This window comes from Lepisosteus platostomus, chromosome 26 (genome assembly GCF_059453375.1).
Source record: "Lepisosteus platostomus isolate fLepPlt1 chromosome 26, fLepPlt1.hap1, whole genome shotgun sequence".
Lineage (NCBI taxonomy): Eukaryota > Metazoa > Chordata > Actinopteri > Semionotiformes > Lepisosteidae > Lepisosteus > Lepisosteus platostomus.
The window spans coordinates 15,599,206-15,623,949 of record NC_142636.1 but is presented as its reverse complement, the minus strand read 5'-3'; the positions used below and the strand labels follow the sequence as shown (position 1 = coordinate 15,623,949).

Genomic DNA, 24,744 nt, shown 5'->3' with positions numbered 1-24,744 from the left:
GCTCTCCAAGCCAAAGGCTCAAAAGTGTCCTAGCCAGACCCTGAAATACTCGCCCCAGTCTTAACTGACAGCAGCTGTGCTCAGCTACCCCCCAGAGCTCTGCCTGGGTCAGATCAGCCCTCAGCCCTCAGCTCCAGCACAGCTCAGCTCCAGCACAGCTCAGCGAGCTCAGAGCACTACTCACGGTGAGAACTGTGCTGAATTCTAGACCCCCTCAACAATTTCACCCCAGATTTCTCACCCTAGCTAGATTGTAGATTCCTTTTGTAGCCCTGACAAAATGTGATTTTTGCAATTTTTAAAATTTATTTACGCTGTGCACACAGCACTTTGTATGTTCATGAAATTCTAATGAGATACTGTGAGTCATTCTTTCAGTGTCTACGTCTTCACTATAGTGCTGTAGAAAACTGAGGGGTCTTCTTTCTCTTCAAAGGTGAGATCATTTCTGTAAAAAATAAAACATTTTAGTGTGGAGAGACTTGGGAATTAGAGTTCAGAGCTGTTTTCTTAGGTTCTCTTTGTTTTCACTGAATCTTAAAGTTCCTCCTAAAACAATCACCATTAACACAGAAATATTTTCTTGACAACCTCAGCACACTGATGACAGGATAGGTTTTAAGACTTACTTGGGTGTCTTGGGTTTGAAGTTCACTGTTGAGTAGTTGACTTCAGTCTCTTGTGCTGGAGCGATCTGGCTCTGCTGTCTCTCTGGGGTGTGTGGTTGTGTCACATTGCCATACAGGTGATCTACTGCTGCCTTTACACAGGAGGAACAACACAATGTCAGACAGTCTGCACTGTATCTCTGTCTCCCTGTGCGCTTTTCCATGTGGCAGAGAAATCACAGAAACCTGAAATGTGTTTTATTCAAACATTTTTTAGAAATCTGTGTGATGATACATTGATCGTCTTAGAAATCTTTAACTTTATCGATACTGTCACATTCACAGAATCAGTCTGGGTCTGTGTTGTTAAAGTGACTGCAGTGTCCCGGGACAGTGACACTCCCCTCAGTCTGGGTCTGTGTTGTTAAAGTGACTGCAGTGTCCCGGGACAGTGACACTCCCCTCAGTCTGGGTCTGTGTTGTTAAAGTGACTGCAGTGTCTCGGGACAGTGACACTCACCTCAGTCTGGGCCTCCCTCTTGTTCTCCTGTCCAGGTGGAGCAGCTGTCCTCCTTCAGGTTGGAAAGAACAGGACAGTTATGTCAGCGGCTGGTTTGTCTCTTGGCTCTGTGACACTGTCTCTGTTTACGCTTTACAATCACACAGGTCCTACAGTCAGGTCCGTGTGCAGTTAGTGTGAGTGTCACAGGTGTGTCACAGGAGAAACAGCGGTTTAGACCCCAGATCAGATCAAATCAAACCCGTCTGTTCTTTTCCAGTCTGGAGCAACAGACTGGTTTCACAATAAGAAATACAGGACACCTCTCTCACATGGATGTTCTGTCACATCTTGTTCTCCAGCCTTTTAATGAAGCTATTAAACTACAGACCTCATTAAATTTCACTTTTTTTCTCTCATTTCACTCATCAACTCACTTAGGAAATGGAGATACAAATACAGCCAGTGTATTCAATGTCAGAGTTTTGATACAACCAGCTCCTTGATGGTTGGACTGCAGCTCCTGATCCTGAATCTAGAGAGCTGGTTGTAACAAAGTCCTGGAACAGATTAAGTTGAAAGGGCCTAAGGCTGAGAAGCTCTGAACTGTGTGCTGACATTTAGTTTTGGTTTTTGTCCAAACACAGACTGGTCCAGCTGATCTCAGGCTGTAGGCAGGAACAGCACCAGCAGTGACAGAAGCTCCCTTTCAGAGATACAGACAGTAACACAGCTCCACGGAAGTCAAGGTAAGAGCCGGAGCTCAGGGTCAGTTTCCACAGCACACAGAGAGACGGACATCGCTGGGGAGTTACAGGCTTGTACAGCATGTTGAAGTCATTGAACTTCCTCACCTTCTGAGAGCAAAGAGAGTCCCTGCAGAGACAGCGATGAGCAGCAGCACAGACCCCAGTACAGCTGCAAGCAGCACTGAGCTGCCTCTGGCTGGAGAGCAAATTAGATAGAAAATGACAGGAGTGTGTTAGAAATATATCACCTCTGCTCAACACAATGTATCAGAGAAGTTAAAAATGTGTCTCTTAATGTCTGGCGCAGACTGTAAAAAAATACTTTTTTATAGTGAAGATGCTTTCATAAATAAGTTATTTTCTTAAATGTGGGGATCTAAATGGGTGTTATACCATTTATAATTCTGATTTTCTATCACAAAAAATGTCTTCCCCTGTGCACTTCCTGTCTTTCGGATTGACACAGGGCAGCAGGTGAAAACAACAAACAATGGAGACATTAAAGAGTGTTTTCTCAGTGTGTCTGATGGTTATAGCACACTATTAGGATTTGTAATTGTTTTTCCATTAGAGAAATTGTACCTGTTACAGTGAGATTCACAGCAGTAGATTTCAGGGCTCCAATCTCATTCTGTGCTTCACAGTAGTACCGTCCACTGTCTGCAGAGCTGATGTTAATGATGGTGTAGTTGGGTCCTTTATATAATGGACCAGTTCCATTGATCTTAAACCAGGTGTAGTTCTTCACTAGAGGGTTTGCAGAGCTGATGCAGGTCAGGGTGACAGAACTGCCCTCTGATATTGCACCAGAGGGGCTGATGGACACTGAGGTGCCCTTGGGGGCATCTGGTGAAAGATCAGAAACAGTCCACCATTACTCAGTTTTTGCCCTCTGAAGGGCTGTATTCCCAGGAGTAACAATGATCATAGAAACAAAGAGTTTTATAAAATGCCTGTTATATTAGGATGGGATCTGTTAGAATTTTGGTCCTCAGAAAATTTACAATACAGTCACACGTTGTGCACATTGAGTAAAGAATAAATTGTCCATATATGTAAGGAAAAATAACACTCCATATCAACAACAAATTGCTTACGTGCATTACTTGAATTGATGTCTTATAAGCAGAAGAACACTTCTCTCAGAAGAACTCTTCAGCAGCTAAAGAATCTGAGCTCAGCTAAAAACAGAAATACCAACTTTGATCTTTTATCTATAAAATCCATCAAATGTCTTAGAACTCCATCTGGGGTGCTCAGTTAGAAATGTACTGTAGTTGGGTGGAGAATATCTAAAATAATTGACATCTTACATAAGCCTAAATATTATATTGAATACACTCACACTGAACATCCAGAGGGAACGGTGGAGATCTGCTGCCTGCAGTGTCTCTAGGAGCACAGGAGTAACGTCCAGAGTGTCCAGAGGAAACAGGATTGAAGTGAAGTGTGTTTGCTGCTGTGTGTGTGTGTGAGAGGGGCTGGTCATTCTTAAACCAGGTGAGCTGTGTCTGTGCTGGAGAGCAGCTCACTGTGTCACAGGTCAGGGTCACACTGTCTCCTTCTCTCACTGCTGCAGTCTCCCCTGATGGGCTCCTCCGCACCTTGAATTCTGCATTAACAACAAATAGTGTCACTCTTTTTGCTTTACAATATACACAGCCCTACTGAAATATTAGAGAATTAATGATTCCAATGGGATGGTCCGTTCTATCCGAAACCCATCCATTTATTTTCTAACTGCTTCGTCCAGTTCGGGCTCATGAGGAGCTGGAGCCTGTCCTGGCAAGCTGTGGGCGCAAGGCAGGGTCACCCCAGATGGGATGCATCGCAGTCCAAAACCCTGATAATCAACAATATTGTGTTAAAAAGGTTCCTCACACTCCACATAAAGAATACAGAGAGAGTTTTTATTCATAGGAGAAAAGTTAGAATTTGTCACAGAATTTCACCAAGAATTAAATGAAAAAAACACTTTTATAGAAACCCAAAACATCAACATGTTTTCCCTTTTCGCAAAGAGCTGTGGGAGTGTGGAACAAGCTGCCCAGCCATGTTGTTAAAGCCGATACCCTGGCTTCTCTCCACACACAGCTGGATGAGATTCTGGGATCAATTAGCTACTAAACCACCAGAGGAGCCAGATGAACCGAACGGCCTGGTCTTCTGTTCTTGCACCCTAATGGTTTCATTGGCCAGTTGAATCTTTAACCTTCCATGGGCCTCGATTACGAACCTTAACCTTGATTTCCAACTAGCATAATTTGTGCCTTGAAAATTAATAAATCAACAATTAATTCCCATAAGATTATACATAAACCCCTGCAATTAGTTCCCAAATCCCAGAAAACAAATAACAATAATTTTCACTTTTATGTAGTACAAAAGCATGACAGTGCCAACAGTATTCTTTGTTAATTATTGATCACGACATCTTGGTTACCCTGACAGATCACTTTCCACAAGTTAAATGATTTTTACGTTGTACAGTAGTTATGGTATTGAAGTAGCACACTAAACTTACTGAACAAGTCCTACACTAAGTACTGACATTTAGTTCCTTTGGTTACAGTGGGATGCTCACCAACAAAGAAATTGTCTTAATTATAGGGAAAATTTTTGTTTTTTACAAAACATAGGAAGAAAGTTTCTTGAAAATAAAAATGAATCAGATGGTTGTTTGTAAATCTAGCATGTCTATTTGTTTAATCTTTTTAACTGAACAGTGTTGTGTTTTGCCTGTTATTTTTATCTTTAACATTCCAGACTTTTTATAAAACAAAAATCCAATCTTACCCGACACTGAGAGAGTCACTCCAGGAACACCACTCCATTTACCTCCAGGATTATTGGTTTCAAATCTGAATCTATATTCCCCCTGGTCAGAGGTTCTTATATCCTTTATCTTCACAGTGCAGGTCTTCTGTTTATCCCCCAGATACTCTGTTCTGTTCAGGTACTCAGGTAAGACAGAATCACTTTCGCTGCTGTAAACAAATTTATCTTTCATTTCTTTTCTAATGTAACATGAATCCTTACACCACAGCACAGTGTCCACTTTATGTTGAACTGTTCTACTGTCCTGAGTAAAGCTCTCAGGATAAGTATAGGAACAGTTAAAGACCACAGAGGAGCCTCTCACAGCACAGACAGGTCTCTCTGGATACCACACAGCCCACTGGCCACAGAGGACACCTGCAGAGACACCAGTTCACCCATCAGCACTGACCTGTTAACAGCCCAGCAGAGTGACAGTGTGAGCAGGCAGTCATGACACAGGAAACAGGCTCAACAGGAGCTCAATGTGACTAAATAAGTGTCTAGTTTCTGAACACAGACACAGCCCTCTGTGGGGAAGAGTCAGACTCTGGAGCTGAGCTGCTGTATAAAGAGGCTGCAGACCAGCCAGGAGGGGCTGAGAAATGACTGATCATGTGGTAGTCAGTCAGGATATTATTAAGACACTCTAGTTAAAGTAGCCTATTATAGATAGGACTGCTACACCAGAGCTTGACGGAACACAAACAAGCACTACCGAATTCCATGAAGTCAGAGCACAATAAAAGAGTATTAAAATCACGATCTTCAGTTAATTTCTGAAACTGATTGAAGCAGCTATTTCTCTTATTAATGTGGGTGGGATATTTAACACTTCTGCTCTAAAACAAATAAATGAATCACCTGTGTCAAAGAACTGCACATTCAGAGAAAATGGAAAAAGAGGGAAATTAACAAGTGCCACTGAACCTGGCAGAAACAGCACAGTCCAGACTGTTAGTATGAGTTGGTGAAAGTTGCAGATTCACGGGCAGGTGAATCGAGCTAACGTCTGACACATACAGTGGGTCTCAGAGTGCTGGAGTTACAGAGGGCAGTAGTGAAGGTTTGTATTTTCTGGTACAAAGAATATTTATTCTAGGTTAAAAGAAATTAAGTACAAAATTGAGATTCCTTCATTCTTCTTTTAATGATGAGTGCATCTGATGTGGTATTAAAATTGAAAGGAAATAGATTCTGTGGCATTTGTTGCAATTCCCATTAAATTAAGTATTGCTGTAACAGCTACAGTAGTTGCATGGGATTGTGGAACCATCAAATCAGTGACTGAACTATCATAAGATAAATCAATGGGTTATGACTAAAGAAAAGGCTCTCAGGTAACAGACTGTCTGAAACACAGTTATTAACTTATACTAATGTAGGAAAGAGGTTTCATTCCAAAATCACATCACAGCCGACTCACTACAAATACATTGGTATTATTCAACAAAACTGTTGGGTTTGTTCAAAAAACAACTGCATCTGTTTAAACTGTTTTATCTTTCAGCAAAGTTATAGATGTTCTTACATTTAATTTAAAAAATGGGGCACCAAAGGAATTCTGGATGCTTTGCATTTGAACAATTTTCATTCTGTCCTTGTGCTACAGCAGTTTTAACACTAGAGGGCGCTGCCTCAGGGGCTGGTCCACACTGTGCAGGCGCTGTCTCACCAGGCAGGATTAGCAGAGTCGCCCCCCATGAGCGGAGGGAGTCTTCAACACCCATGGCTGCAGCTTCTCTTCTCTCCTGCTGCTGGGAGTCCGAGCTCAGTCACACAGGGGATCAGGCAGAGACCCGGGAGAAGAGTCTCTCAGTCCTGCAGGGCGTCGGTGTTAGAACATTTCCATATACTGTAAGTCTAATCAGTTAATAGCTTAAAATAAAAACTTTATAGTAATAATCAGCCTTTATCATTTATCATAGTAATGATTAATGATTCCGTGATCAGACATGTAATCCTATAAGGAAGCAAGGCATTAATATTGCATGAAAAACCACTCAGTCCGCAAAACAAAAACACATTTTCAAAACTTCATTAAATATTGCCATGAAGCATCAGTGGAAAAGTACTTAATTTAACATGAAACATCAAATATTCTCCCAAATAATTGAATGATCAGGAACAGGCAGAGAGAGGAAACCCGTGAGTGCGAAGGTGTGGAACTCACCGGTGACGCTGAGGAAGAGAGCTCCTGCACACACTGCTCTGCTGGACGCACCGGAGACGAGCTGAGAAACAAGCCGCCTGCGGGCTCCTTCACACTTCTCTTTTTCTCAGGATCTGCACCACCAGAGGACCTCCCCCTTTCGCAAGACAGCGCTGAGCGCAGATCGAGAGATCAGGGGCTCCCTCAACCAGCTAATCAACCAGCACCTCAGCCGTGTCACAGGCAGGAGGCTGTGGAGTCTGCCGCTTTGTGGACCAATCCTGTGCAGATGAGCAGCTGGTGTCATGGACAGTTCCAAGAAACGTTACAAAAAGCCAATTCATGAACACCAGGAGAAGAACCTACAACAGCAGACAGGAAAGGATTTGGATGCAGTGCAGCTGACTTCCAGTGTGAAGAAATAGTGTGTGGTTTGTTTGTGGGGGGCAGGCTCTGACTGTTTTTCATAGGGTGCTGCCACCTCTCTCCCGGAGACCGTACTGTGGAGAGTTGTGGGCAGGACACAGTACTGGGAGCCCAAGGGATTTCTGGGTTCAAATCCCAGGAGGGGATACAGCTCACAGATGGGTAGGTAGAAGGGTAATGGCCTGGCAAGTAACCGGTGCAAGGCTGGACACACCCTGGACAGGATGCCAGTCCATCACAGGTGACACAGTCACAGACACACACACTCACACTAGGACCAGTTTTCTCAGAAGCCAGCTAACCCACCAGCATGTGTTTGGACTGTGGGAGGAAACTAGAGCACCTGGAAGAAACTCACGTGAACACAGAGAGAACATACAGACTCCACACAGACAGCACCTCAGGAACTGAACCCAGGGCCTCAGCACTGCAAAGCAGCAATGTTGACCACTGTGGTGCCCCTGATATATTGGCGACATCAGGAGGAACCTGGAGTTTGACCTCCAGAAGACATCGCCCACCCAGATGAACCAGTGTCAGGTGATCGCAGCTTCAATGCCTGTTGGGAAACGACACTAATGTTAGTGTGTCTGTCCCCTCAGGCGATATGGACACTGCTAACGACAAAGCTGCTGGGACTGCAGTGGTTTTGAGTGTTTCCTGTGTGTTGTCACAGTCAGTGTGGATATCAGAAGCAGAAGCCCAGTTTTTTTTCAGGTTTCCAGGAGCTGTGTTGTTTTTCTTGTGCAAAGAAATGTTGAATCACTGTGATTTTTGATGTTCTGCACACTGCAGCCCATGCAGATCCTGTTTAGCTCTAACTTTTCAGAAGTATTTTTTTATTGGTGTACTGTAGGTGCTTAACCACAGGGTTCAATTCTGATTGTGTCTGGAGCACTGTGTCTATTGTGATGCATTGCAATTGTTCCAAAATCCAGCAATCAGTTGTGTGCATGTCTGGGTTTGGAGCCTACTCAATTAATATCCATAATGTCTTAGCTGTGTGATAACAGAGTTTATTGTGCATAGCACAAAGGTTTTGCATGTATTGTGTTTCTTCCTGTCAGAAAATGCCTGCATATTTGCAAGATTGCCGATCTGCGTGGGTTGAATATTGGACTTGCTAAATTGATTGGTTTATGGTCCTATTGTATTGACTCTCAAACACATTCTGCAGTGTCTGCATGTATAGTAGTGAGAGCTGGAAAGGAAACCATGTTGGTTTGCGTGCATGGTTTGTGACCACATCGGTTTGAAAGAGGGTTTCACAGTGCTCACACTGATATACCATGTTCCCCCAGTCAGGAGGACCTGAGAAAAACACTGAGGCGTAGCTGGGGGCGGGACGAGATTCCCCAAGCTCGCTGTGATTGGATACCAGCCGGCTAAGATGCCTCAGGGTTGTTGTGATTGGCTGAAGAAGAACAGAGCAGCTGATCAGGGCGTTAGCAGGGCTGTCCCTGCTGTAGGGTCTCTGCAGGGCTGTCCAGTCCTGGTCCTGGAGGTACCGGTCAGTGTGTCTGCAGGGCTGTCCAGTCCTGGCCCTAGAGGTACTGGCCAGTATCTCTGCAGGCTATCTAGTCCAGGTCATGGAGGGACTGGTCAGTAGTATCTATAGGGCTGTCCAGTCCTGGTTCTAAAGAGCCAGTCATTGTCTGTACAGGGCTGTCCAGTCCTGGTCCTGGAGCGTCGGTCAGTGTCTGTGGACTTTCTAAGTCTCTTTAAAGTAGCATCACCTTGAAGATTTGAGAGAAGCTGCTGAACTGATACAGTTAAAGCAATAATGAGTTGCATTTATAATTCTGAATATTTTCCAGGCTGACTCAGGACTGGTGGTCAGGCTGGTAGATGAAGTGTGCTGGTTACAGCAGTAGCGGGGGAGTGTCTGTTGTCAGCATGTGCCTCTCTTTCAGTAGGAGCTCCTCTTTGTCCAAATCCGATTGCGTTTGTGGTTTGAAGAGGAACCTGTTCTTCCCTTGTCAAAGCAAAAAAACTTTCAAACTGACAACTTTCTAACAAAATGCAACTTGCAGAGGGATGTGAAACTCTGGCGTTTTCACAGATAAAGATGCTATGGTTTATCAGACAGCTTCTGCAATATGCCAGGGTGAACGTGATGATGAAATCATGCATTTGTGTTTATCTGTTGCATACAAAATTGGAGCTCCATGCACAGAATTGAAGAAGAGGATGAAGTTTAAGGTTTTGGAAGGCGGTCTGGAATGGACTGGCAAGTCTTGAGACACTCTTCCTGTGTCGGGTAAGAATTATGACTATTGCCCTCCAGTTAGAGACTAAAATCAGTGCAATAGATACAGTATACAGTATACAGTATAATAGTATTGTAATGAACAACAGGTGGGGATCTGGCAGACGGGGAGTTTTGTGGGTCTGTGATACAATGTTTTGGAATGATCTGGATCTGTTGGCTGAAGATGAAGGCTTGCTGCTACCTGCTGGGTAAATACATAACTGGTTTCTCTGCCATCATGTAAGAGCTTGTTGAAACTCTCTCTGTCCCTTGAAAACTGCTCTGAGTGTCTTCCCAGTAACCGAAACAACCCCCTTGAACAGGGCTAATGAGGAACAAAGGATAGTGTCCTTTTTATTGGCTGCCTGATGGTGTTACTGTATAATCTACCCTCTGGAGAGAGGGAGATTCTCAGTATCACAGACTCAGATCTGCTGTTTTCTGAATACCTTCAGGTGTCTTGCACAAAAAGGAAGAGGTCTGGTCTTGTAGAGGGTTAACAACTTTCTGAGCTCATGCACAGGTGGGGGATCTCTGTGGGTGGAGCTGTCATGCATGTGGGTGAGGCTCACTCACATGGTGCAGAGTTCTCTCACAAGAGGGTTGGGTTAGGGTTAGGGTTGGGTTTGTTCACAAATGGGTGGAGCTCTCACAAAAGGGTGGGACAGACACAAAGGGGTGGGGCTAGTTCAGTAATTCGTGGGGCTTTCACACAGGGGTGGGACAGTCACACAAAGGGGTGGGGCTACGTCAGCAATGGGTGTGGCAGTCACACAAAGGGGTGGGGCTAGATCAGCAATGGGTGGGGTAGTCACATGAAGAGGTGGGGCTAGTTTAGCAATGGGTGGGGCTTTCACACAGGGGTGGGGCTGTTTTACAGACAGCAGTGGTGCTCTGGACATGTATAGAGGAACAGGACTTTGTTCTGGCAGCTGTTGCTTCACACTGCTTCCCTGGTTCCTGGAAAAAAAAAAACAGAAGTTAAAACCAGACTGTTGATGAAGTGAAGTGTTTTCATATTGCATCTCCAAAGCTGTTAGTAGGTCAGCAGAACAGTGTGTGAACAGAGCTGTGTCTCTTCACTGACCTGAGTGAGCAACTGGACAGGTGAGTTACATACACTGCACTGTTGACCTTCTACAGTAACACACAACGCTGTACTTCTGTATCAATCTACAGTGAATTTCTTTTTCATTGACTACCGTATTCTGCTGATGTTTCATTTTTTATTTTACATATTGTTTTATTAATTATATTGTATTAATGGCACTTTTTAAACATTGTATTATATATTTCTAGACTTTTTTATTATATGAACAGAATGCATCAATTTTACAGAGTATTAATAACATGACTCTTAAATTGCATTTCTAAGTAATCTTATCTTATCGCTGATATTCTAAACTACAAGTTTTAATTCCTTGAAAGTTTTATTAACATTTCAAAACCCTGTGTTGATGCTGACGCCCTGCAGGACTGAGAGACTCTTCTCCCGGGTCTCTGCCTGATCCCCTGTGTGACTGAGCTCGGACTCCCAGCAGCAGGAGGGAAGATAAGCTGCAGCCATGGGTGTTGAAGACTCCCTCCGCTCATGGGGGGCGACTCTGCTAATCCTGCCTGGTGAGACTGAGCGCCTTCACAGTGTGGACCAGCCCCTCGCTGAAGACACAGCCACAGGCAGCTGGGCAGCAACAGCGCCCTCTAGAGTCTGCACTGACACTGCAAGAGAACAACTATAAAACTAAATAGACTTTAAGTATTTAAAAAGATGATGTGACTTTCTGGGGGAAACTACTGTCCAAAAACATCAGTCAGTATCTTGATGCCTCTTGACCCTAATGGCAGTGAAGACTAACACTTTGTGAAAGCTTCCTGTGAGAGACTGTTATATCAGTCCAGCTACCCAGGGGCACAGACTGGTTTCCTCTGCAGACCCACTGATCTTTTGCTCCTGCACCTTGTGCACAACCTACTGTGTCTTTTACTCCCAGGACCTCAGGGGATGAAAACATGTTTGATAAAGAACTGTGTCTGAACTGTGGACCTCAAGTGAGCCTGACACTACCCTCCTCTTTCCTGGCTTTGATAGGCCATTTCCTCAGGCTAGCAATTCCTAACTTTTAAGACACAAATGCTTTTTCTCCTCTTCTGTATCAACATCTTGTATGCACTGCTGAGTGTTTCCTCGGCTGTAAAACTGCTTTGAGATATCTTAAGATAAAAAAGTTCCTCTCTCCACAATGAGCTACTCTTGGCAACCCCTGGCCTGTGTAACACTGTGAAAGTTGAACTCTGCTCACGATTTTGCAACAGATCATTCTTGCTGTGGCCATTTGACTGTTTTAACTACTTCCTGGAAAAAAAGGTCTCTTCAAAAAACAGAAGTTACAATTCCATTTTATACCGTAACACTTCTTCTCAAGAGCTGCTGTAAGTCAGTGGGCAAAGATTCGTCTTTTCAGCTGGCCAGAGTGTCCACTGGACATCAGAGACTCCTGTGAGTTACACACCTGGGGGCTGCCCATGGTCTCTCTCAACACTGAGGTCTGTGAACTAATCTCTTTCTACAGCAACCATACGTGTATCAACTGTGGAAGATCTGTCCATCCTGCGTAAGGTATACAACAATACACGTTTGCTGATTCAAATACCCGTGTTCTCTCTCTCAGACACTCAGGCCTGCAAACTATTATCTTTATTCAAAATAAGAAAATCTGCACTGTTCTGAGTTTCATAAATTAACGTTCCTAACAGTACTCTAAGGTTTTAATGATTTCTGTTAACACTCAGAAAAAAAATTGCAAGAACTGTTATCAATATTTGCAAATAACATACCTATTCATCTGTATCTGGGTATTAATAATTCTCTTTACTACTGCAATAATTCATTTTCATATCAAACGTTGTAATACTATACAATGTTTATTGCTTTCATTTTAACCTTTCTGCCACAAATCTCCACACTGACGCCCTGCAGGACTGAGAGACTCTTCTCCCGGGTCTCTGGCTGATCCCCTGTGTGACTGAGCTCTGACTCCCAGCAGCAGGAGGGAAGAGAAGCTGCAGCCATGGGTGTTGAAGACTCCCTCCGCTCATGGGGGGCGACTCTGCTAATCCTGCCTGGTGAGACTGAGCGCCTTCACAGTGTGGACCAGCCCCTCGCTGAAGACACAGCCACAGGCAGCTGGGCAGCAACAGCGCCCTCTAGAGTCTGCACTGACACTGCAAGAGAACAACTATAAAACTAAATAGACTTTAAGTATTTAAAAAGATGATGTGACTTTCTGGGGGAAACTACTGTCCAAAAACATCAGTCAGTATCTTGATGCCTCTTGACCCTAATGGCAGTGAAGACTAACACTTTGTGAAAGCTTCCTGTGAGAGACTGTTATATCAGTCCAGCTACCCAGGGGCACAGACTGGTTTCCTCTGCAGACCCACTGATCTTTTGCTCCTGCACCTTGTGCACAACCTACTGTGTCTTTTACTCCCAGGACCTCAGGGGATGAAAACATGTTTGATAAAGAACTGTGTCTGAACTGTGGACCTCAAGTGAGCCTGACACTACCCTCCTCTTTCCTGGCTTTGATAGGCCATTTCCTCAGGCTAGCAATTCCTAACTTTTAAGACACAAATGCTTTTTCTCCTCTTCTGTATCAACATCTTGTATGCACTGCTGAGTGTTTCCTCGGCTGTAAAACTGCTTTGAGATATCTTAAGATAAAAAAGTTCCTCTCTCCACAATGAGCTACTCTTGGCAACCCCTGGCCTGTGTAACACTGTGAAAGTTGAACTCTGCTCACGATTTTGCAACAGATCATTCTTGCTGTGGCCATTTGACTGTTTTAACTACTTCCTGGAAAAAAAGGTCTCTTCAAAAAACAGAAGTTACAATTCCATTTTATACCGTAACACTTCTTCTCAAGAGCTGCTGTAAGTCAGTGGGCAAAGATTCGTCTTTTCAGCTGGCCAGAGTGTCCACTGGACATCAGAGACTCCTGTGAGTTACACACCTGGGGGCTGCCCATGGTCTCTCTCAACACTGAGGTCTGTGAACTAATCTCTTTCTACAGCAACCATACGTGTATCAACTGTGGAAGATCTGTCCATCCTGCGTAAGGTATACAACAATACACGTTTGCTGATTCAAATACCCGTGTTCTCTCTCTCAGACACTCAGGCCTGCAAACTATTATCTTTATTCAAAATAAGAAAATCTGCACTGTTCTGAGTTTCATAAATTAACGTTCCTAACAGTACTCTAAGGTTTTAATGATTTCTGTTAACACTCAGAAAAAAAATTGCAAGAACTGTTATCAATATTTGCAAATAACATACCTATTCATCTGTATCTGGGTATTAATAATTCTCTTTACTACTGCAATAATTCATTTTCATATCAAACGTTGTAATACTATACAATGTTTATTGCTTTCATTTTAACCTTTCTGCCACAAATCTCCACACTGACGCCCTGCAGGACTGAGAGACTCTTCTCCCGGGTCTCTGGCTGATCCCCTGTGTGACTGAGCTCTGACTCCCAGCAGCAGGAGGGAAGAGAAGCTGCAGCCATGGGTGTTGAAGACTCCCTCCGCTCATGGGGGGCGACTCTGCTAATCCTGCCTGGTGAGACTGAGCGCCTGCACAGTGTGGACCAGCCCCTCGCTGGAGACACAGCCACTGAGGCAGCTGGGCAGCAACAGCGCCCTCTAGAGTCTGCTCCGACACTGCAAGAGAACAAGTATAAAACTAAATAGACTTTAAGTATTTAAAAGGATGATGTGACTTTCTGGGGGAAACTACTGTCCAAAAACATCAGTCAGTATCTTGATGCCCTGGTCACTTCACTGTAAAGATGCATTTTTACAGTCAAGATGCAGTGACTCTCATTGAGCATGCCATGAGAAATGCACTTCATTTTATATATGAACACACTTTTGCTTTTCCTGTTTTTATGTTTAAACTTGATATGACAAACTAAACCTATTCTACACAGATACAGGACATATGTACTTCCACCCAACAGTGATCTATTCTTTCTAGTTAAGCTGTGGTAGAGTCACTTCTGCTACTACACGTTTCGTCAACACAGATTGGCTGTAATGCTATTGAAGAGTAGCTGAATGCTGTTTAGAGACAATGCAGAAAAAATTAGAAAGCAAACTGTATTGCTGGAACAAGTCTGAGTGATATTATTTAACATTTAATTAAACTGTGCTGTGCTTTGCGTTAGGCTACTATATTTGTTTTGATTTTTAGTAATATTTTTGGTGGTGTGACCCTAACCCTATTTTTTCAATAAGCCCTGTTATTTTTATCGCACAAGTTTCTATAGTGCGAGGTCTCACAAGAATGCAACTATCGTGTTACAGCAGTAAGGACTGTATTTCTGTTATTACTGTACAAAATTCAGACTCGTCACACCTTCACTGCACATTCTTCAACAGTGTAACACTCACATCTGTGTGGAGCTCTGAGCTTTCCTGGGTTTGGATAATAAACATTTCCCAACAGCACTCAGACTACGGAGATAGAAGCACAAGACAATTTAGCGACATTTTTTCAAACTAGGACTGATTTGAGTTCAACAATAGATCAGTCATTATTGTTGTTCTAAGAAATTCATCATTAATGGGGACATAACTAAAGGCAAACAAACCCGTTTCTTTCACTGGTACTTTACTACTATATTTTAATGGGTTAATGCTGATGGGTGAACTGGTGTCTCTGCAGGTGTCCTCTGTGGCCAGTGGGCTGTGTGGTATCCAGAGAGACCTGTCTGTGCTGTGAGAGGCTCCTCTGTGGTCTTTAACTGTTCCTATGACTATCCCAACACCTATACACAGTATTCTACACAGTATAGAGAATATAAACTCCAAGTGACAACAGTGATGTGGTGTTATAATGATGAAGACTGTATTCCAGGGCCTAATACAGTCACATACATTTACCACAGTGGACACGGTCCTGTCAGGCTTAACTACAGGGGCAGAGTAGAGTATCTGGGGGACAAACAGAAGACCTGCACTGTGAAGATAAAGGATATAAGAACATCTGACCAAGGGACATATAGATTCAGATTTGAAACCAATGATCCTAAAGGTAAATGGGCTGGTGATCCTGGAGTGAGTCTCTCAGTAACGGGTAAGAGTCTGAGTTCACCTGGTCCATCAGTCTGGTGTCTGAAACTGAAAAGATTCAGGAAGAATCAGCCTATCAGTCCAGTTCTTGCAAGTGTCACAGTTAAAACAGGAAACATATTTATAACATGTTAGGTCTTGAAATAGTGAGCATACCTGTGGAATATATTTCTACATAAATATATATGAAGAAGGCTCCACAGCTTAAACATTGTTTTTCTTCTCTTTTCAGCATGGAATAAACCTTTATTTGTTCCTATATAGAGAAACATCTCAAATACAATCGTTTTTATTGAAGTTTCAATTTTTTTTAGTTGGAAACGTTTAATCTTTACAATCTCAAAGGATTTATATAAAATGATACTATCCTTTTCACATTAAATATATACAGTACAACACACTCAGTGCTAAATTTATTTTATTTTAGCTACCTAAGTGTAATATAAACATTAATAAAATTACTTATTACTCTTTATTGATTACCAAGGTCTAATTTACTTAAAATATAAACTTCAACATATCACTTGAACACCTTTTTCATTGTCCTGCAGAATTCAAGGTGTGGAGGAGCCCATCAGGGGAGACTGCAGCAGTGAGAGAAGGAGACAGTGTGACCCTGACCTGTGACACAGTGAGCTGCTCTCCAGCACAGACACAGCTCACCTGGTTTAAGAATGACCAGCCCCTCCCACACACACAGACAGCAGCAGACACACTTCACTTCAATCCTGTTTCCTCTGGACACTCTGGACTTTACTCCTGTGCTCCTAGAGACACTACAGGCAGCAGATCTCCACCGTTCCCTCTGGATGTTCAGTGTGAGTACTGTGTGTCCCTCTGCTCTCTGCAGGAATGGGTCACAGCTGGGATACAGGGCTGAGCAGTGAAGCGTCTCAGAATGGGGGATCTGGGGGGAGTATCTTTGGGGGTTTCCTCTTACCCGTCAAGTGCGGATTGTCACCGTCTGAAATATTTAACACATTTATGTGCAGTTTTCAAATATATGTAACAATTTTATTAAAATAAAGATAAATCTGATGTCTTTCTGTCTAAAAATACCCTCAGTGTCAGATACACAGAAAGGAAACAGCAGTCCTGTTCAAAGTTTTCAGAGGGAAATGAACAGAAGTTTCTCTCTCAGCAATATTAGAAACGTCACACAGCCTGTAACCAATCTCCTCGTGGGCAGTAGTTTTCATACTCTGCAGTGTTTTCATCTGAACTTGTTTCCTGTCACCTCTGACCTCACCTGCTCTCACAGTTGCAAACACAACTCCAGCCCCAAGTATCCAGCTACTTCCTACAGCGGGACACTTCCTCCCGGACCAGTCTGGGGCTCATTGGGTACGACACCCCAAACTGTACCCCCAGACCTGTCCAGGACACATTGGGGGACATCTCAGAGTCACTGGAAGCACAACCTAAACCCCTTAACCTCACAAGAGATAATTAATTATTTGTTTATTTGTTTTTTTACAAATTTGTCTTTCTCTTCCAGACGCCCCCAAGAGCACCTCAGTGTCCATCAGCCCCTCTGGTGAAATAGCAGAAGGCAGTTCTGTCACCCTGACCTGCAGCAGCTCTGCAAACCCTCCAGTGAAGAACTACAGCTGGTTTAAAGGAAACAGGAACTTTGTTTTGCAGGAAAAAAGTAAACTGCTGTCTTTTCTAAAAATATCCCCAGATGACAGCGGACAGTATTTCTGTGTAACAAACAACAGCCTTGGAGAAAAGCAAAGTGCACCAATACAGCTTGATGTCAAATGTAAATATCATTTCCCTGTGTCTGTCTCTGTGTTAGTTCAGTGTTAATGGATCATCAGCCTCTTCTCTGTGTTTACGATAGTATTAGCCTCTATTATCAAGACTGATTGTTCTAGGGTGCTGAACTACTCCCCCTCCTCATCTCTACTTCAAGGTGTAGCTACAGGTGGCAGCCCGTGTTTCCACTGCAGCTTCCTCAGGAACAGCTGACCTGGGAAGCACTTGTAGTTCTTCAAAGGTCATTGGTCACTTTAAAGGTCAACAGTCCTCATGAACATGAATACAGCTGTGCAGAATCTCATAGGCATGGAACACATATTTCTTCAAATACTTTCCTCTAGGTTGTGTTCAGTCTGTTTGTTATACCAAACTGAAATGTTTTAGAAAATTCTTCTACATGAAAGGAAATTTGTCTTACTGCACAAAAATGCATCTGTCCATTTTTACAGTGCTTGACTCAAAGCATTAAATGAATGATCACAGACTGTATCCTCTTCCAGAAACATCAAGGAGCACTTCAGTGTCAGTGAAATAATTCTGTTAGTGAGGTATCTCCATCTCCATTGCCTCTGACCAACACAGCTTTGATTTCCTATTAACTGCTGAACCTTTGTTCTACCTATAAACCTGAACATCATTCTCTTTCAGATGCCCCCAGGAGCACCTCAGTGTCCATCAGCCCCTCTGGTGAAATAGCAGAAGGCAGTTCTGTCACCCTGACCTGCAGCAGCTCTGCAAACCCTCCAGTGAAGAACTACACCTGGTTTAAGATCAATGGAACTGGTCCATTATATAAAGGAGCCGACTACAACATCATTAACATCAGCTCTGCAGAGAGCGGACAGTACTACTGTGAAGCACAGAATGAGTTTGGGAGTAACAGGTCTGCAGCTGGCACAGTGGATGTGCTGTGTAAGTACATCAATGCAGTTTGTACAGGAAGCAGGCAGTGCTGACAGGTAGAGGGACCGATGACTTTCATGGGATCACAAAGTATCCAATCGTCCACAAGGGATTCAAATTCTCTGCACACTGTGTTCTTTTCTGTAGGGGAATTAGTTTAAATTCTGAAATCACAGTGTTTTCACTGTCAGTGGGCCAAAAGACCACCTCAGTGTCCATCAGCCCCTCTGGTGAAATAGCAGAAGGCAGTTCTGTCACCTTGACCTGCAGCAGCTCTGCAAACCCTCCAGTGAAGAACTACAGCTGGTTTAAGATCAACATCAACTTCATTATGACTTTTTGTAGTGGACATAAAGAATGTTACAGAATGAATCCCAGAGATTTAGAGATTCCCATTACTTATCCCCATGAACAAAATTAGAGCCTAGGATAAGATGAACACAGGATAAATGAACTCACACCATGTCCTGCATTAACAACAGTGCAACTGATAGAACATCAGGACTCTGAAAATTGTAGTTGTCCAGATAGACCAGGACTAAATAGAGGTCTATCCTTACAATATTACCTTGAATGCTGCATCTTAACCTGTGGATGAATTCTGCAAGATCCAGGATCTACTGGATCACCTTCTTGAAATATTATTATATTAAGGTAATTCCTGGTGGAGGCCGTTCTTCTTGTTCCATGTTCACATCCCTTGGGGTTGTCTTTACCATCCTGGATTGACACCACGCTCATGCAGAGTCCAGTCTCTGCTACGAGGAGAACTGCCTGGTTTCTCGCAGTATTCATCCACGCTCGGCTCTCTCAGACCTGACCAAACCCCTCTGACCGAGCTACAGGCTCGCCAAGGCTGAATTTCCCTTCTACCTGCAGATCTGAAAAAGCATCAGGTTTTAAGTCATGCATAAAGTGTTGTAGTTGATGCGAGGCTCTCCACATGACGAATGGTAGCGGTATGAGAAAACGCTAAATAACCCAAGTTTAGATGCCTAGGACTGCATCAGAGGGCGGGGAGGCTTAACGTTCAGCCGGCAACGACAGGTGTTGGTTTTGAAGGCACTGACCGGCATCATTCACCAGCCAAGTTTTTTTCCTTATTTCCAGCTAAATCAAGCCTATCGCTGGTTCCTGCTCTAGCTGGGGCTTTTGCAGTCGTCATGGTGGTGGGGGCTGCTGTGGCTGTTATTTGCATCTGGAGGTAACTGAGCTCTTCTCTCCTTGAGGTTCACCCCAGGACTGCTAACCGCGTCTTCGTTTTCTCTAGTCAGTATTACTCCAAATCTGAAGAAGCCCACTGGGTTGAATTCGTCACTGCTTTTGAATACCTAGGGGGAGTTTCAATACTTGGATCAGGTCTCCTCTGTTTAAGGCTTAAAAGGCACAGTTGCTTCAGCCTGTGCGTGTGGGACATTCCTTTAAACCCGGAATGTATCTGGTTGATCTTCTCTCAACTATCTCTAGAGCAGCAATATCTTTTCTATATATCCTAACATTTTGCTTGCCTTACTTTTGGAAGTGCATTTGCTTACATGGGATACCTTCCCCCAGGAAGAGTGTCTGTGTACTTACACATGCTGACCCTGTGCTCAGATTTCACTCAACTGTGCAGTGCTGGTGCCATGTGTAAATCTGTAATCTTGAGTGGCTCAACCTTATTCCACTGCTTCTCTTTGACTTTCATGATGATCTGGCAACATTGCAGAAGCAGTTGCTCTATAAAACTGCAGTGCAATACCTATTTTTACTTGGTTTCTCTTACATACTCGTGAACAAGGAATTGTCACCAAAGGCCAGTTTCTAGTCCACTGTGCATCATCTGGCTGGCCATGTGTCAGCTACACATTTCTCTACCCAACTGGATACCAGCATACTGCACAGGCAATCTGTGAGAACAGGCAGTTAGGGTTCTCTGGTTAATGAGATCATTAGGTCAATTAATTGACAGCTGGTTTTAAAGAATTCAGAAAGCATAGTTTTTGGTTAAGGACCTGGGAATGGGAGACTGGAGCTTCCTACTGACCTTGCTTTCCCTGCAGGAGGAAGAAGAGGCTGCCAGCAGAGGAGGGAGTGATGACTGACGGCCGACAGGTGTGTAACGAGTCACTAATGTCCTTTTCACTACCACTGCTCCTCAAGCATCTGACAGTAGAGAAGTTTCAAAACAAGCCTGGACAGAATTGCCTAAAAAATGGTCCTCAGATCTTTAAACCAGGATTGTACAGCTCCAGTCCTGCAGGGCCAGACTGTTACTGGTTTTCTTCCACTTTTCTGCCCTTAATTAACCAATTAAACTAGTTGCTTAATTGAACAAGCTGAAGCCTTTCCTTGCTCCTAAGAAGCTGGAGATTTGAAGAGACCCATAAGACCTGCAGGACAGCGGCCCCTTGAGGACCGATGCTGGGCTCCCCTGCCTTAAACCCATCATCACACCAAAGCCATCAGGACAGACAGATATAGAGAAGGATCACATCAATAATGAGATCAAAAGGTCTGGGACTGAGAGCGCAACAGTCAAAAGGACAGAATTCCCCTTCCAAGCACATCTGAACTCCAGGGTGTGGACCTCCCAGAAGTGAGAAACCAAGCTTCCATGGTGCAATGTAAAAACATGACTTCCAACAGAACCACTTCCTTTTCGCCTCCAGCACCCTGGCTTGCTAGCATGCATGAGAGCCGGGGAGGGGCTCCTGATGATGCACACAAAACACAAAAGGGGAAAGCAATTAGGTTGAGCAGGTTTTAGGGCATTTTTAACACTTAATAAAGGAAAGGGAATGAAAAGTGGGAAATAAGCAGATGGTACAACACACAATTTGCATTTCCAGATTGTGTGGGCAGGACAGAACCAAACTGCAGATTCTGGGAAACTGTTGAAATCTTACCATGAGCAGCCACAGTTCAGAGCACTAACAGAGCGGCAGTGTACTTCCTGCGGTCAGGTGGTGCTGCTAATGAGGTGCAAACGTGCTGTTCAATCTCTCAGGGCCGCAGTAGAGCCCCCGGCCACCAGACGGCAGAGGAGGAAAACGTGTACAGCAACATAGAGGGGCTGCCCGTCACAGGCAGAGAGCAGGCTCGGGGCACAGCTGTACAGCAGAGCGAGGTCAGCTACGCCACCGTCCAGTTCAGACCCAGGACTGCTCAGGAGTAAGTATCGTCTCCCCCCCCCCCACTGTCCGACTGTCTGACTGCGAGCTGTATGAAGGGGTGTTGCAAGAAGGGGTGAAATGCAAATAAGATGACAAGGCTCGAGGGACTCACAGTTTCCTGGCCCACTCCCAGCTCTCCCTGGGTTCACCACTGCCACGTTCTGCCAGTTCTTGGTGTAACCAGTGCCCACCCAGCTATGGACACAGCCAAGGCTCAAATTAACAGTGGCATAGACCAGACAGTGCGACTGGCGGCTGTGTGCCTTTCTGTGTTATGTGACAGCAGCCTGTTGAGAGATATCAGCTTCAATATAGTTGTTCCACAATCCCACTACATTTGCATAAAGCAGTGTCTCCTGTTTTGGATTTTAAACACGTGTTTTATATTGTTTCAACTTGTGTTCTCTGGTTCTTCACTATTGATTCTGGAAAATAAACTTGGACACTTACAGTAGGTGTCCCAAACACCCATGTTCCACTATAGGTCAAAAACCTGGTGTAACTGGTGTGTCAGACTTGATCTCCTGGTATGTTTTTGTCATTCTAAGGCCTGAGGGGAGAGATCTGACAGCTGGTGACTTGGTCATCTACAGCTCAGTTACGCAAGGCAGCATATCCTGAGGTAAGAGAACTCTAATTTGTCTTTCTTGCAACTTTAAGTTTTTCAGTTGCAAGTTTTGTTGTTTTTTTTATAGCATGGCCTGTGGAAAGAGGTTGAGGATTGTATTTGAACCTAAGGCCAGGCACAGAACTGTCTGAGATGTCACCAGTTACCTGAAGGGACTGGACTTCTAGATTAGAATACTTTTTGATTTCTTCTTTATAAAATGATCTGCTAATGAAACAGGAACTGGGATAGATGCCAAGTTTCTTAGGCTGTGATGTAACACCACTCAGCCTCCAACAAAGCTGCATACAGCGTTGCCGGTTACACCTTGCGAGGCAATGCAGATGCTATGCAGAAGTGTGGTAGTGATGCACTTTGTTTGGGGAGGATGCTTGTTTTACTCCATGAACCTGATACAATGCTATGGGCCTTTCTTTGTTGCAGTTTGTCATGTCTGCAAGTATTTAAGTCACTGCAGCTGACAGAGAGCGGTATTGCACAAGTCCACAGTTTGTGGGAGCTCAGCTCCTCTGTGGGATTTCCTCTTTCACAAGCTTTTAGACCACATGCCTCTCTCCAGAATTTGTTTTACTTTTTCTCAGCTCCCTTTCATTATAACAAATGGCTATCCCAACAGAAAACTCACAAAATCTCAGCAACAGTGTCGTCAGACAAAATATGCAAGAGCTTCACTCCAACACGGTGTACAGAGGCAGCCAGCCAGAATGTACGAGGAGTCAGGCAATTTCAGGACTGCAATACTCCATAAAGGTGCCAGTTGCTGCAGTGAATCCTACAAGTACTGTAGCTACATGTGGCTTGTCACACAAATCATTACCATATTAAATGTTTCTTAACCCATCAGTGCTTTCCTGTGCTAATCATACTTTATGTGTACTGTTTTAGCGACATTTCATCAAGAACAATGATTACATCGTTGAGACAGGATGTTACCATATTCCAACACAACCATAAATGATGTACTGTCACAATACAACACAACACTAATACTGTCTTATTCCTATGTTTGATTATGTTTGATTTTATTACATAACTATACTGAATTAGCAATTGTATGAATTGTGATTAGAAAACTTGTACTTACATTTTCAGATTTTGATTATAAAACACACATGCATTGTTTGCTTTAAAACCATTCAGTGTCATACTGTAAGTTTAAGCAAATAACTATGTACAGTAAAACAACAAAGGCAAGATTAAATTTCAATTTTAACAACTGTAAAACAGTAATACCACTACTACTAATATATATTCTTAAATTCATATTGTTAATGATGTTCGAATACATTATTATACAGTATAACAACAAATTTCTACAACAAATTAAGGGCTACTGCGGCGTTAGTGGGGCCAGCAGGGGGCGCTCACCCTGTGGCTCATGTGGGTCCTAATGCCCCAGTGTAGTGACGGGGACACTATACTGTAAACAGGCGCCGTCCTTCGGATGAGACGTAAAACCGAGGTCCTGACTCTCTGTGGTCATTAAAAATCCCAGGGTGTTTCTCGAAAAGAGTAGGGGTGTAACCCCGGCATCCTGGCCAAATTTCCCCATCGGCTGTTATCAATCATGGCCTCCTAACAATCCCCCTCTGTGAATTGGCTTCATTACTCTGCTCTCCTCCCCACTGATAGCTGATGTGTGGTGAGCGTTCTGGCGCACTATGGCTGCCGTCGCATCATCCAGGTGGATGCTGCACATTGGTGGTGGTGGAGGGGAGTCCCCATTACCTGTAAAGCGCTTTGAGTGGAGTGTCCAGAAAAAGCGCTATATAAGTGTAAGCAATTATTATTATTATTATTAAAACTGGCACTTTTTTATAGTTTTAAAAAAGTTTCACAAAGCAGCAGTAACAAGGTTTCAAACAGTTGTCAGTCCATCTCAACTAGTAACAACCTGGATCAACTCCTTACGGGCTTAACTGGATCAGTAACAGCATCTCCTACATATTCAGGAGCTACTGTTGCTGCTGCTGCTTCAAATGCACCTGGAAACCCCACAGACGCCTGTTCTCCAAGACTAGGATTAGCAATCTCTGCCGGCACTATTCAGGGTCCAAATTCCCATGTCGCCACTAGGGGGAGCAAAAGAACCAAGTTCCCATCTCGCCACTAGAACAGCGCAACGGAGGCATGAGAGCCAACCACCATTTGACAAGATTTTACCGGAGAGTTTTATTTTAATAACGTGACGGTGTTTCGTTAGCCTAAAGAACAAACTTTTACAGTTGTATCACTCAATTAATTTCTGAAAATTAAGTTAAAAACAAACAGAAATGATTATTGTAACACAGGCGTACATCTAGGTGAAACATATTCGCGGATAAAGGATAATCAAATTGAACTACAATACATTGCGCTCAGGTTTGGACAAAATAACTCATTCAGCAAAGAACACAAAACATGAAGTGCAATATCCCGTTGAATTTTAGATACCTTTAAAACATGCATACAGAAATATAAATGTTCATGGCTGAAAACGGCGACAGGGCTGTGTTTATCAGCTATGTTAGAGGACGGTGTATCGCAGGAAACCTAGAAATACTGAATCTAATTCCACTCGCGTTCAAGAAAAAAAAAACACTACTTACCTTAGTATCCTTATACAATAATCTTCCTATTATCTTTTCTCCACCTGACGGTACCGAAGTTTCT

General features: G+C 43.6%; 2 protein-coding genes across 11 annotated transcripts in view; one reads left to right on the top strand and one right to left on the bottom strand.

Moving 5' to 3' along the window:
* Positions 1 to 283: 283 nt before the first annotated feature.
* On the bottom strand, positions 284 to 6,983 carry LOC148640407 (B-cell receptor CD22-like). Of its 2 annotated transcripts, XM_088620867.1 has the most exons (9): positions 6,847 to 6,983; positions 6,349 to 6,494; positions 4,653 to 5,051; positions 3,202 to 3,468; positions 2,439 to 2,702; positions 1,962 to 2,052; positions 1,129 to 1,180; positions 630 to 760; positions 284 to 448 (listed from the first exon to the last, which is right to left on the bottom strand). In XM_088620867.1, exons 2-9 carry the CDS (start codon positions 6,401 to 6,403, stop codon positions 382 to 384), a joined length of 1,326 nt encoding a protein of 441 aa, XP_088476993.1. In that variant the 5' UTR covers positions 6,404 to 6,494; positions 6,847 to 6,983; the 3' UTR covers positions 284 to 381. The 2 variants fall into 2 exon arrangements, with proteins under 2 accessions (XP_088476993.1, XP_088476994.1); XM_088620868.1 differs by lacking the exon at positions 4,653 to 5,051.
* A 4,009-nt stretch (positions 6,984 to 10,992) lies between these two features.
* Positions 10,993 to 24,744, top strand: part of LOC148640406 (B-cell receptor CD22-like) — a 16,134-nt gene continuing 2,382 nt past the window's right edge. Inside the window, exons 1-14 of one of the 9 annotated variants that reach the window (XM_088620845.1) lie at positions 10,997 to 11,122; positions 12,073 to 12,119; positions 12,544 to 12,625; positions 13,576 to 13,622; positions 14,047 to 14,128; positions 15,236 to 15,646; positions 16,194 to 16,460; positions 17,141 to 17,407; positions 18,055 to 18,318; positions 19,420 to 19,513; positions 20,352 to 20,403; positions 21,299 to 21,462; positions 22,013 to 22,086; positions 22,709 to 22,935. In XM_088620845.1, coding sequence (XP_088476971.1) covers positions 11,068 to 11,122; positions 12,073 to 12,119; positions 12,544 to 12,625; positions 13,576 to 13,622; positions 14,047 to 14,128; positions 15,236 to 15,646; positions 16,194 to 16,460; positions 17,141 to 17,407; positions 18,055 to 18,318; positions 19,420 to 19,513; positions 20,352 to 20,403; positions 21,299 to 21,462; positions 22,013 to 22,085 — 1,905 coding nt within the window. In that variant the 5' untranslated portion in view covers positions 10,997 to 11,067 and the 3' untranslated portion in view covers position 22,086; positions 22,709 to 22,935. Of the gene's footprint in view, positions 12,120 to 12,479; positions 12,626 to 12,650; positions 13,623 to 13,982; positions 14,129 to 15,235; positions 15,647 to 16,193; positions 16,461 to 17,140; positions 17,408 to 18,054; positions 18,319 to 19,419; positions 19,514 to 20,351; positions 20,404 to 21,298; positions 21,463 to 22,012; positions 22,087 to 22,708; positions 22,936 to 24,744 lie in introns of those variants that run through there. The other 8 variants (XM_088620844.1, XM_088620846.1, XM_088620848.1 and 5 more) reach the window with 8 other exon arrangements.